Genomic DNA, 13,318 nt, shown 5'->3' with positions numbered 1-13,318 from the left:
AGCAGCCCGGTATACAGACCGATGTCCAAACTCAATTCTTTCATTCATTCAATCATTCAACCATTAGTAGCCGGTCGGTGACAAGTTAAAGAACCAAAAAATCCAATATAAAGTACGATATGACTAATCAATTAAGAAATGCACAATATGATACAATACATGAATAAATTGGTAGTTATGAAACTTTACTGTAAATTCCAAGTCAAATGCCTAACTCTGTTATTGAAAAGATCCGGTAAGAAATCTACACTCGGTAGCTTACTTTTTCGTCTTTATTTGAATCTCAATCAAATATAATTTCTTATGAATATAAAATTGAGTTATTTTATATTGGTTAGGATTGGTGGAAGGCGTTGAAACCTTTAAAATCATTTTTTACAAAACTTGTACCTAGTAATTTTAAATTAAGTTTTAAAAATTCATATTAATTAAAATATAAGTCCAAATATCACTAAACTTGGCAGAAATGCCTAAAAATATTATAGAAATAGTCGGCAATAGGAAATTGCATGATTTTCGTCGACACGCGCCGCCTTGCTGGCTAGTGGCCAAGATCCAGCCACTACGCGTGGTGGTAAATTTTAAAGAAGATGTATCTTATAATTTCCTACAATTTTCATGTTGATTTTTTTTAAAATACGGAATGCATCGATCACAGATTTGGAAAAACAAGAATGACTATCAAGCTTGTTTCGAACAACCAAAAACAACACTTCTCTCAATAGTTAGGATAATTGGCTCACACATACGTAAACTATAAAATATTTTGAACACTTTTTATTCCTAAAAAAATTGTTCAGGAAGAAGGGATAAATCGAGCTTGAAGTGGCTACCTGAAACACAAGTTTTAAGAATTTTTCAGAAACTGTTTTTCGTGATTCTTGATTTTCTGGGTAAAATCGGTTGCTGATATTAATACACGCCCTCTATACTTTGGTTTTTGGGTAGACAAGGGGTATTGTGCAAATTTTCGAATTTTTTGGAGATGAATGGCTAATTTTTCCTAGTTTTCTTCTATTTTTCACTATTTTCTCTCTAAAAACCCACAAAATTTGGTCACTTAATCTGATGAAAATTTTGAAATAAGACCTATTTATAGTAAAAAAAAATTGGAATGAGTGAGTCAGTATCTTCTAACAAGTGTCAAGCTCATTTCTTGGGACACACATATTTTTATAATATTGAAGTGTTCACCTAGATTGGTGAAACATATTAACCGTTAAATTTAATAAACAATAGACCATTTGAATTAATTAATATTTTATTAAGTTTTATCTATTTAAGTTATATTATTTTGGAAGTATATTTTAGCGTTTTTTATATACAATATACAATATTAATTTTTTTTGTAGAATAATAAAATTATTAATATTATTTATATACATGTTTATTTATTTCATTCAAATTCTTTTAGCTATTAAGTAAATTAACGTGTATGTAAATAATTTATCTATGTCAAACTTCTTGCTAGAATAAATATTATTATTGATTTATTTATTATTATCATCATTATTATTAATTTAAATTTATTACTTAATTTTTTATAAAATACCTTAAAAAAATTTCGAATAATTTAAATAGTACTAATATAGTGTTTGCAACCTTTAAAAAATAACAATTATTATTTTTTACCAATTTAAAAAAACTGTTATTATTTTTTACCAATTTAAAAAAATAAAATAATCACTTTATTTTAGAGTTTATAGGCACTCTTAATAAAAAAAGTCAAATAACATTAAAAAAAATAAAATTAATTAAAAAAAATAGTAGTGGATGAAACCCGTTTCAAATATCTTGAAGAATATTTGATTATTATTTTATTTTCTAAAAAAATGTAAAACTTGTTTAATTTCCATTTGGTAGTTGATACTCACGGGAAATTTAGATTCCAATTCCAGCGAGTGTCACTAGTCCAGACGCAGGTTTTGAAATTATCATGAGCCTAAAATCACAAATAAGATCGTTAGGAGGGGGCCAGGAGGGTGTCCTTGCGTAGCCCCTCCGACGCTCAAGTCAGAGACTTAGAATATATGGGGGGATCAGCTAAAGGTGCTGCTGAAAACAATATAGTGAATCCTTTAACTGAACACTCAAACCTAGTATTTATAGAAGAATACATGGGCCCTTGATGGGTCTGTCTTCCATTTGGGCTTGGGAATCCTTTAACTGAACACTCAAACCTGGTATTTATAGGAGAATACCTGGGCCCTTGACGGGCTTGTCTTCCATTTGGGCTTGGGATGGACCAGGGATAGTGGGCCCATCCATGGGGTATCACCAGTCTCCCCCTTCCGAGTCGAACTGAATCGCAGGTTCGAAGTTCGATTAGTTGTGTTGTCCTCGGGTCATCGGGTACGAGTTGTGCATTTTCTTCCAGCCGTTTGTCAGTCTCCAAAGATTTGGAAACAAATCAAATCGTAATCCTGCTTTCATTCTCACTTCACCCACACAGAATTTTTTCTTCAATTCACCAGCTCTCCCCCGTCTACGTCTCACCTGCGCGTTAACCCTAGCGTTGCTTCACCATCACCTCGCCATCACCCATGCCATCACCTCACTCCCTCTCGCATATCCCCCGCCTCGCCCAAGCAGTGCGCCTGCATCGCCGCCCAGCTTCCCCACCTTCCCGCGCGAGCTCTCATCCACGTGTTCATCAGCCCCACGCATGTCCTCGCCCTACCCCGCACAAGCTCTTGCCCGTGCCGTCATCACCTCGCCTAGCCCAAGCACGCCCTCGCTTTCTCCTCGCGCACTAGCCCTTCACACGATTGCCCCTTCACACGCTCGCCCCTCCCATCACTCACCTCGCCTAGTGACAGTGCACGCTCGCCCACAGCAGCCTCACTCCAGCGCTCGCCTCGCCCTCGCCGAGACGGACGATCGCCCACAGCCTACACAAACCCTCGCCCCTCGTCTGCTCACCTGCCAACCCCTAACAGCCGCCCCCGCCAGCTCGCCGAGGCGCCTGCTCGCCCCCGAGCGCTCGCCCAGCGCGCCACGCCCCGCATGACCGCTCGCCCACAGCAGCCCGCACGCTCGCCCGAGGGCTCACCAGCTCGCCTAGGCGCATGCGCATCACACGCTCGCCTCGCCCTCACCGAGACGGACGCTCGCCCTCACCGAGACGGACGCTCGCCCACAGCCTACACACACCCTCGCCCCTCGTCTGCTCACCTGCACACCCCTAACAGCCGCCCCCGCCAGCTCGCCGAGGCGCATGCTCGCCCCCGAGACGGACGCTCGCCCTCGCTCCGGCGCTCGCCCAGCGCGTCACGCCCCGCATGAGCGCTCGCTCACAGCAGCCCGCACGCTCGCCCAGGCGCATGCGCACCACACGCTCTCGCCCACGAGCGCACGCCCACAGCAGCATGTGCCACGCCAGCTCGCCGAGGCGCCTGCTCGCCCCCGAGACGGACACTCGCCCACAGCAGCCCGCACGCTCGCCCGAGTGCAGCCTCGCCCAGCACGTCGAGCGCTCGCCCTGCACAGCCTCGCCCTCTGCCCCTTGCGAATGATTATGTGATTTCTGAATAGCTTTTGGGGGCGTTGCCCCCAAACCCTCACGACCTGACCGGGCAGGTCGATCCCCGTAATTTTCGCAGCGGCAAACATTGTTCGTTAACGACAAACGAAATAAATTTTTCTAACACAGTATGCCCTCGTCGCCCCCATCTTCAAAGTCCTCTACTAAGCTTCTGAAGGGAAATAGTTCTCACTTCCCCGCGCCCTTGACTTCTCTGCTAAAATAGTCCTTAGCAGGAAAAATAAAGCTTCAACCTCTTCACCTTCTAACTCATCTGCTAGCTGATGCCTTAGCAGGAAAATAAAACTCTTACCTCATCATCTCATAACTCCTCTGCTAAGCCAGGCCTTTGCAGGAAAATAAAAATTCTCCACCCTCATACTCTAACTCCTCTGCTAGGCGACGCCTTAGCAGGCAAATAAAATTCAACACCTCCACCTTCTAACTCCTCTGCTAGGTGATACCTTAGCAGGAAAATAAAAATTCAACATCCCCACCCTCTAACTCCTCTGCTAGGTGATACCTTAGCAGGAAAATAAAAATTCAACACCCCCATCCTCTAACTCCTCTGCTAAGCCGGGCCTTTGAAGGAAAATAAAAATTCTACACCCCCACCCTCTAACTCCTCAGCTAGGTGATACATTAGCAGAAAAATAAAATTCAACACCTCCAACTTCTAACTCCTCTGCTAGGTGATACCTTAGCAGGAAATTAAAAATTCAACACCCCCACCCTCTAACTCCTCTACTAAGCCGGGCCTTTGCAGGAAAATAAAAATTCTCCACCCTCATACTCTAACTCCTCTGCTAAGCGACGCCTTAGCAGGCAAATAAAATTCAACACCCCCACCCTCTAACTCCTCTGCTAGGTGATACCTTAGCAGGAAAATAAAAATTCAACACCCCCACCCTCTAACTTCTCTGCTAGGTGATACCTTAGCAGGAAAATAAAATTCAACACATCCATCTTCTAACTCCTCTGCTAGGTGATACCTTAGCAGGAAAATAAAAATTCAATACCCCCACCCTCTAACTCCTTTGCTAGGTGATACCTTATCAGGAAAATAAAATTCAACACCTCCACCTTCTAACTCCTCTGCTAGGTGATACCTTAGCAGGAAAATAAAAATTCAACACCCCCACCCTCTAACTCCTCTGCTAAGCCGTGCCTTTGCAGGAAAATAAAAATTCTCCACCCTCATACTCTAACTCCTCTACTAGGCGACGCCTTAGCAGACAAATAAAATTCAACACCTTCACCTTCTAACTCCTCTGCTAGGTGATACCTCAGTAGGAAAATAAAATTCAACACTTCCACCTTCTAACTCCTCTGCTAGGTGATATCTTAACAGAAAAATAAAAATTCAACACTCGAACTCTGCTCCTCTGCTAGGCGATGCCTTAGCAGGAAAATAAAATTTTTCTCCACCCGAACTCTGCTCATCTGCTAGGCGGTGCCTTAGCAGGAAAATAAATTTTTCCTCCACCCTAACTCTGCTCCTCTGCTAGGCGATGCCTTAGCAGAAAAATAATTTTTTCTCCACCCGAACTATGCTCCTCTGTTAGGCAATGCCTTAGCAGGAAAATAAAATTTCTCTCCTACCTAACTCTGCTCCTCTGCTAGGCGATGCCTTAGCAGGAAAATAAAATTTTTCCCACTTTCATAATACACCAACATTAATGAATTGAAAAGAAGAACCTGATTTTATTGAATTCCAACTGATTACATAGGAAAATGCAAAGATGAAATACATCAACGATAAAATCCAGAATAATATTCCCTAAGGTGGTAAGAATTCCCGGGACTTCTTAAAGCCTTGCTTTGAGCATTTTCCAAGTAATAAGCTCCAGAATTAAATTTCTCAATCACTCTGAAAAGACCATCCCACTCTGGATCCATATTTCCCCTCTGCTCTTCTTGTACCTTCAACAAGACCAAGTCACACACTTCTTCCTTTCCTAATCATGTTAATCTCCAAACGCGCTCTTTTCCCCTCCTCCCTCACTACCCCCTCATAACATCGACGCGCGGTTTTTTGATCCCCGCATAAGACTCCAACTCCTTTTTCCACAGAAAACTTAAGCTTCTGATGAGAAGTGGAAGCTACGGCTCTAAAATCTTTCAGGGATGGCCATCCTAAAATTCCATTATACGCTGACGAGTTATCTACCACAGTGAAAGCTATCATCTTTGCTACCCGCCGAGGATCAGTCCCCAAGGATAGGGGAAGAACAATCTGACCCAAAGGTGGGATGGCGTGTCCTGCAAACCCATACAGCGGGGTGAATATCGGCTCAAACTCAAATCCTTCCATCTTCATTTGATCCAACGTGCTTTTGAACAAGACGTTCACAGAGCTTCCATTATCAATAAACATTCTCGCCACATCATAATTGGCAATGGTGGTCGTTACCACCAAGGCATCGTTATGTGGAGTCACAATGCCTCGGAGGTCTTCCGGCCCAAAGCTGATTACGAGGTCTTGTGGTAAGTCTGCACCCCTAGATATCTCAAAGTTTTCCAACCTTCTCCCATGTGCCTTCCGAGCTCGCCCCGAGTCTCCATCGCTAGCACCCCCCGAGATCATATGAATCATTCCTCTCGTAAGGTGGTTATCCTCATTCATTCCCCTCCCCGGTTCGACGGGCTCCTGAGGGACATCTTGACATCGACCTTCCCCTTTCTGCTCCTCGATCCTCTGATTTATCCACGGAGGGCCTTGTCCACGCCTATGGGAAGAGCGAGACCTCTGTCGACTCCTGGATGAGGATCCTTCTCGTCTATCCCACGAAAGCAATCTAGCACTACACTCTACCCTTTGCGACTTCTCTCACCTCCCCTCGGGCTCCCTCACTTCCATCACCTTGTCCCGACTCCCATCCAGAGGAACATGGGATGAGAATTGTCCTCTGCCTCTAGCCTTATCATCCTCCCTCTCGCCCGCGCCTCTCTTCCTACTTCCTCTTTCCGCTCCCTCAACCCTACTTCCCCCAGGTCGATGCTCCATCCTCTTATGCCGATGGGCATCTTCAAGATTTACATATTTTTCTACCCGAGATAACAGATCATCATAACTTGATGGAGGTTTGTTCACTAACGATTTAAAGAACTCTCTTCCTCTAAGTCCCTGGGTAAAGGCACTTATCATGATGTCAGGAGTGGCCGCTGGTATCTCTAACGCTGTGTTGTTGAAACGCTGGACAAACTCTCGCAAAGTTTCAGCTTCTTGTTGTTTCACCACAAACATGCTCAAATAGTTTTTTTGGTGTTTTTTGCTGCTAGCAAATCTATGCAGGAAAGCAGCTGAAAAATCCTCGAAAGATCGTATGGAGTTGGGCTGCAAGGTGTTAAACCATTGCTGTGCTGACCTCACCAACGTGCCCAGAAACACCCTGCACCTGACCCCATCTGAATATTGATGTAACAGGGCCGCATTCTCAAACCTCCCCAAGTGTTCCTCGGGGTCAGTATGTCCATTGTACTCTCCCACATTCGACTGTCGAAAATTTGGAGGAAGCCCTTCTTCTAAAATGGCTAGTGAAAAAGGACTTCCTCTCTTGGGTGTCGGCGCTCTGCTTCCCAACTGCTGCCTCAACATCTGTATTTTCTTCCACATTTCTCCCATATCACTAACCTCCCCCCTTTTGTGGGTCTGTGGCTCTTCAACCTTGCTCAGGTGGCCCTCAGCATCTTCCTCATGCTCCTGACGGGTGGCCTATTCCTCTACAAACACAGACTCTTGATTCCTTTTCATGGCTTCATCCACTGTCCGGGTGATAAATTGACCCAACTGCTCCAGGGTCAAGTTTCCCACGTTCTCATTGAGAAGAATTTGCACGACCCTCGTCTCGTGAAGGGGCTGTTCAGCTCTTGTCTCTTGACGAGGTTGTTCCTGTCTCATCTCAAGACGCGGTTGTTCCTGTCTTGTCTCAACATGAGATTGTTCGGGTCTCCTATACGGACGCGATGATGCTGAGGTAGCTCTTCTACTCCCTCTCTTGCCTACCATCTATACGTCTCAACTCAAGCTTTCCACAGACGGCGCCAAGTGATACTCACGGGAAATTTAGGGTCCGATTCCAGCGAGTGTCACTAGTCCAGACGCAGGTTTTGAAATTATCCTGAGCCTGAAATCACAAATAAGATCGTTATGAGGGGGCCAGGAGGGTGTCCTGGCGTAGCCCCTCCGACGCTCAAGTCAGAGACTGAGAATATATGGGGGGAACAGCTAAAGGTGCTGCTGAAAACAATATAGTGAATCCTTTAACTGAACACTCAAACCTGGTATTTATAGGAGAATACATGGGCCCTTGATGGGCCTGTCTTCCATTTGGGCTTGGGAATCCTTTAACTGAACACTCAAACCTGGTATTTATAGGAGAATACCTGGGCCCTTGATGAGCCTGTCTTCCATTTGGGCTTGGGATGGGCCAGGGGTAGTGGGCCCATCCATGGGGTATCAGTAGTGTATAGGCAAACATGTTATGAAATCGGATTAAACCAGTTTCAAATTGTGGAGTAATGAAATCACACCGATCCTACACGATATCACTGTTAACCAATAATCATAGTTCTAGAAAGAGAAATAAAATATTATATAAATTTTTAAAAATACAAAAATCTGAACATAAACTAATGAACAATGACGTGAAAAAATATAGGAAGTAAAACTAAAATAGTAGAGCAAACTGATGCTTGTAAAGCCAAGTGAAAAGTCATATCTAGAAAGATCTGGAGATAACTTTTTCGAAAATAAAAATTTAGGAAAATGGCAGTTGAACCTTGGTGGGAATTTTGCCTTGAATGGTGTCTGACATTCGACGCCACCTAGGTCGTGGTTGCACGCTTGCACACAAGTCAAGCATTTTTAGTGCAAATCGGACCCCTGATCTGCACCACTTCTGCAAGCGCGTGCGAGAGAGTCTCTTGATCAATAATTTTACACTTTCACAAAGTGTGATTCAATATAACTTCACTCATGCTAATATTATTTTTCAATGCGAAACATTTTACATTCCGTGCTTACCATCAACTTATCAAGGTCATAAGATGCTTAACGAATTTCTTTACAAATTGGAAAAAGTCCGATAAACAAAAGTACAAAGTCCAACAATCACGATATCAGATTGATTGATTCCTAATTTATCTGATTGAGATGATAACTCATATTCGACCGACATATTTTTTTATTTTTTTTAGAACACAAGTACGATATTGTTCCATATTACAAAGATATAATATAACTGCTCACACTACTGACGGGACTTGAGCGTCAACCCGATACTTGCTTATCTCGGACAAAAAAAGTACAAAAAAACAACTAAATCTATCTAAATAAATTAAGAAAAATACCCGTAATCGATGAGAATTGAATATGAGATCAACTAAATCTCAGAACCTCAATCTTATCTATTGGATCAAGACCTCATCAATATTTTTTTTGGATGATACTTCATCGACATATTCACCTATAATTGAATTGAAAATTTTATATATATATATATATAATATGATTAGTTTGGGACGAGAAACATGTTGTCCACTTGTTGCGAGTCAGTTTGTATCTGCCCCACAAAGGCTACCAATAAGAGACACGAAATCCTCCATTTGAGTAATTTTTTATTTTTTATTTATATTATTTCTTTTGATAACAATATGTGCTCGTTTCTTTAATGGGTTCGTATAAATATAATACTTGGTCCTTGAACATACTTAAATTTCTTATTTAAAAATTCTGAAAATTAATTTAAACTCAAAATTATATGATTTTATGTATTTTTTTTAAATACATATAATTTTTACTCGAAAGATGATATGAATATGGATAAAATTTATATGAGATTAAAAGAAAGTCTGTTTTTTTTTAAAAAAAATTTATATAATTTTTGAATGAGGATCAATTTGATTTTGGCCAAAATTTATATAAAATTCAAAAAAATATTTTTTTTTCTTCAATATATCATTTCTTTAATGACAAAAACTTGTGCGAGATGGTCACACAAGTCGTATTTTGTGAGACATATATCTTATTTGGGTCATCCATGAAAAATTATTACTTTTATGCTAAGAGTATTATTTTTTATTGTGAATATCGGTAGAGTTGACCGTCTCACATATAAAAATTCGTAAGACCGTCTCACAAGAGAACTACTATTCCTTAATAAACAAGAGCTGACATGATTACTTTAAATTTGGATAAATTTTATATAAGATTTTAAAAAAAATTTGTTTGACGAAAATTTAAGATAATAGATTTTTTTATTGATAAAAAATGTTGAATAAAACCAGAGTAAATTTTGATATTGAATTAAAAAAACGGATTGTGACATCAGAGTTTGTTCGTATATATCGATGATTGATAGATAGCCAATTTTAATAAATTATCTCTCAATCCAAAAATAAATTATTATTCTTAATTTCACTACTATCTAATGTAATTTTATTTCTAATTATATAATTTAGGTTTTATCATTAAATTAATTAAAAAACAATGATTAAATTAATAACTAATATTAATTTAATAATTAATAAATTTAAAAATATATGAAATGCTTGTGTGAATTAGCTAGTAAATATACACATGGGATTCAGATTTTAGAAACACCTTCCACAAACCAAACAATCCCCACCGTACAATCGTACAGCCAATAAACACATTAGTTTTTCAATCCAACGCTCTCAATTCAATCCATTTTTATATATAAAATCCCCCCAATGACGCACCTTCAAGGCACTCAATAAGCACTCTTTTTTCAGACACGAAACCCTATTTCCCTGCATTTCCGATTCTCTCTCTCTAGAATATGGGTATTGATTTCACTTTCCATGATTTTATCGTAGTTGTTTTTTCGTTTTTTTGCTTCAGTTTGATGGATCTGCAGCTTAATTTTTACTTTTCTGTTTTTTTTTCATGTGCAGCCAAGATTAAGATTGGAATCAATGGTACTGGATCTGATTTTTGATTTTGTGTTTTTCATTAAAGTGATTTTTTCTCTGGTTATTGATGGAAGAGTATTGTTGCTGATTTAGGGTTTGGAAGAATCGGCCGGTTGGTGGCCAGAGTGGCTCTGCAGAGAGACGATGTTGAGCTTGTTGCAGTCAACGATCCCTTTATCACCATTGACTACATGGTATTTTTATTTGATTTTTCTTATTATTTAATTTTTCTCTTTCTCTGGATCTGATTCGACAGTGGAGGAGGGATTATTTTTGTTTGATAATTAGCATGTGACAGTATTTGCGTGCCTCTATGCTTGAAGTAGGTGGAAACTTTTACTTTGATGTTAGGAATGTTAGAACCGTTGATGCTTCTTGTTATGTCATTTGTGTTGAGGCTTAAGGCTTTGTGTAGAGTTGTGAAAATGGGGTGGTTGGAAGAGTTCGTTAGGAAAGGAGTTGTGTTCTTTTTGCGTTGTTTCTGAGTTGAAATTCTCAAACGTGGGCTTTCTGGATGCGGGGCTTATTTGCACTTTGTTACATGTGAAATGTTTGTGTTACTGCAGACCTATATGTTCAAGTATGATAGTGTTCATGGACAATGGAAACACAACGAGATCGCTGTTAAGGATGAGAAAACCCTTCTCTTTGGGGGGAAGCCTGTTGCAGTTTATGGCATTAAGTATGACCCTCGCTTATTCGTTTGTGTATATTTGGTTGATGATTATTATATTTTGTATAGACTGCTAATTGAAATTTTAATTTGGTGATATTGAAGGAACCCTGAGGAGATTCCTTGGGCTGACAGTGGTGCGGAGTATGTTGTGGAGTCAACTGGAGTATTCACCGACAAGGACAAGGCTGCGGCCCATTTAAAGGTATGAGATTCTTTGATAGTCATCGCCGCCGTCTCCGTTAGTTTTTGTGTTTGTCATTCTTGAAGTCACTTTGTTGTATGTTGGTTCGTTATATTATTCTCCTCCAATTTTTTTTCTGTCATTCGGGTTGATATATATGGATATGATGGTGTAAAGGATAAGGATGTGACAGTCCCTTGCAAATTGGTTGAAGATGTAAAAGCAGTAGTGATATGTATCCGAGAAAGTGCCGCATATAGTGATGTCTCCTGTAAATTTGTGTTTCACCAGGGGGGTGCAAAGAAAGTTGTTATTTCCGCTCCAAGCAAAGATGCACCCATGTTTGTTGTTGGTGTCAATGAGAAGGAATACACACCAGATCTCAATATTGTTTCCAATGCTAGCTGCACCACAAACTGTCTTGCTCCTTTGGCCAAGGTTTGTTGACTCTGTTTTTTGGCGTGTTTTCATGTTTCTATTTTGAAATGTCTACCATGTTTTACATTTTGTGCTAAATGAACCTGCAGGTTATTAATGATAGGTTTGGTATTGTAGAAGGTCTTATGACCACCGTCCATGCTATTACAGGTTGGTTCAATAAATTGTTTTCTTTCAATTTTCAATAAGTCTCTCGCTGTTGATGGTGCTTTGACTTTCACTTAGCCACTCAAAAGACTGTTGATGGACCATCTGCAAAGGACTGGAGGGGTGGGAGAGCTGCTTCTTTCAACATCATTCCCAGCAGCACTGGAGCAGCAAAGGTATATAGCCTTTGGCCTTACTTGTGCAGTTGTGCTATGTTCTTACTTTGGATGAATAGGAAGTGGTTATTCTCCGCTCATAAAGCTATTAATACCTCATTTGCTATATTTTTTTTAATTATTATAAGGCTGTCGGCAAAGTACTTCCTGCTCTCAACGGGAAATTGACTGGCATGTCTTTCCGTGTCCCAACTGTTGATGTCTCTGTGGTTGATCTTACCGTGAGGTTGGAGAAAAAGGCTACGTATGAGCAAATCAAGACAGCTATTAAGTAAGAACATCAACTTTATTAAGCGTATGCATTTGTAGGCTTTCCTGCTCATAATATTGTATTTTTTCTTGAGTGTGTAGTCATTGGCCTGGTTTAATAATTGTGCCTGTGACTTTGTTAGGGAGGAGTCCGAGGGGAATTTGAAAGGGATCTTGGGCTACACTGATGAGCAAGTTGTATCGACCGACTTTGTGGGTGACAGCAGGTTGGCTTCAAAGTCACATAGTCATACGCGGCTTATCAATCTACTATTTTGAATGTTATGGACTCGCTATTGCTGTGACCAAACGGTTAAATATATCTGGATTTGCTTTTAGAATCTAATAACATTGGTAACTGTTGAATTGCAGGTCAAGTATCTTTGATGCTCAAGCAGGGATTGCATTGAACGACAACTTTGTCAAGATCGTCTCTTGGTATGACAACGAATGGGGTTACAGGTAACTCTAATTCACCCTTTTGCAGTGGTTCACATAGGGCGTCTATGTATTCAAACAATCTCTTGAGTAACTTTTGCCACTTCTGCGTGGCTGATTGGTTTCCTCTTTTGCTGCAGCACACGGGTGGTCGATTTGATCAGGCACATTGCGTCCGTTAAGTAATTCCAATATCGTGGTGGCACATTTGCTAGGGGTGGTACCATGTCATTCTAGTTTTAATAAAATGAGCTCTGCTCGCATCAGTTATTATCAACTAGTGCACCTGCTTGGTTTTTACCTCTCATGTTTTGAAGAATTTTGTGGTGATCATAGATTGGTCCTGATGTGTAATAATGTTAAAATACTCGTTTTTTCCTCCTCCATTGTACGTGCTTCTTCTATGATATAAAATTGTTCTCCACTTTGTGCGTAGGTTAGATTCTGTGACCCTTTATGGTCCGAAAGGGTGACGATAATAAGGCTGTTTTAGTTTGGACGGATGCCGCAGTGCATCGAGTTTTATGTCATTGTCACTTTTCCATTGTGTGTTA

General features: G+C 40.6%; 1 protein-coding gene across 1 annotated transcript; it reads left to right on the top strand.

The window, feature by feature from the left end:
• Positions 1 to 10,231: 10,231 nt before the first annotated feature.
• On the top strand, positions 10,232 to 13,318 carry LOC142549395 (glyceraldehyde-3-phosphate dehydrogenase, cytosolic-like). Its single transcript, XM_075658324.1, has 12 exons — positions 10,232 to 10,330; positions 10,442 to 10,465; positions 10,553 to 10,653; positions 11,026 to 11,141; positions 11,238 to 11,337; positions 11,608 to 11,754; positions 11,844 to 11,904; positions 11,980 to 12,077; positions 12,206 to 12,348; positions 12,470 to 12,553; positions 12,699 to 12,788; positions 12,905 to 13,318. Exons 1-12 carry the CDS (start codon positions 10,327 to 10,329, stop codon positions 12,948 to 12,950), a joined length of 1,014 nt encoding a protein of 337 aa, XP_075514439.1. The 5' UTR covers positions 10,232 to 10,326; the 3' UTR covers positions 12,951 to 13,318.

This window comes from Primulina tabacum, chromosome 6 (genome assembly GCF_025594145.1).
Source record: "Primulina tabacum isolate GXHZ01 chromosome 6, ASM2559414v2, whole genome shotgun sequence".
Lineage (NCBI taxonomy): Eukaryota > Viridiplantae > Streptophyta > Magnoliopsida > Lamiales > Gesneriaceae > Primulina > Primulina tabacum.
This window is presented reverse-complemented; position numbering and strand designations above follow the sequence as displayed.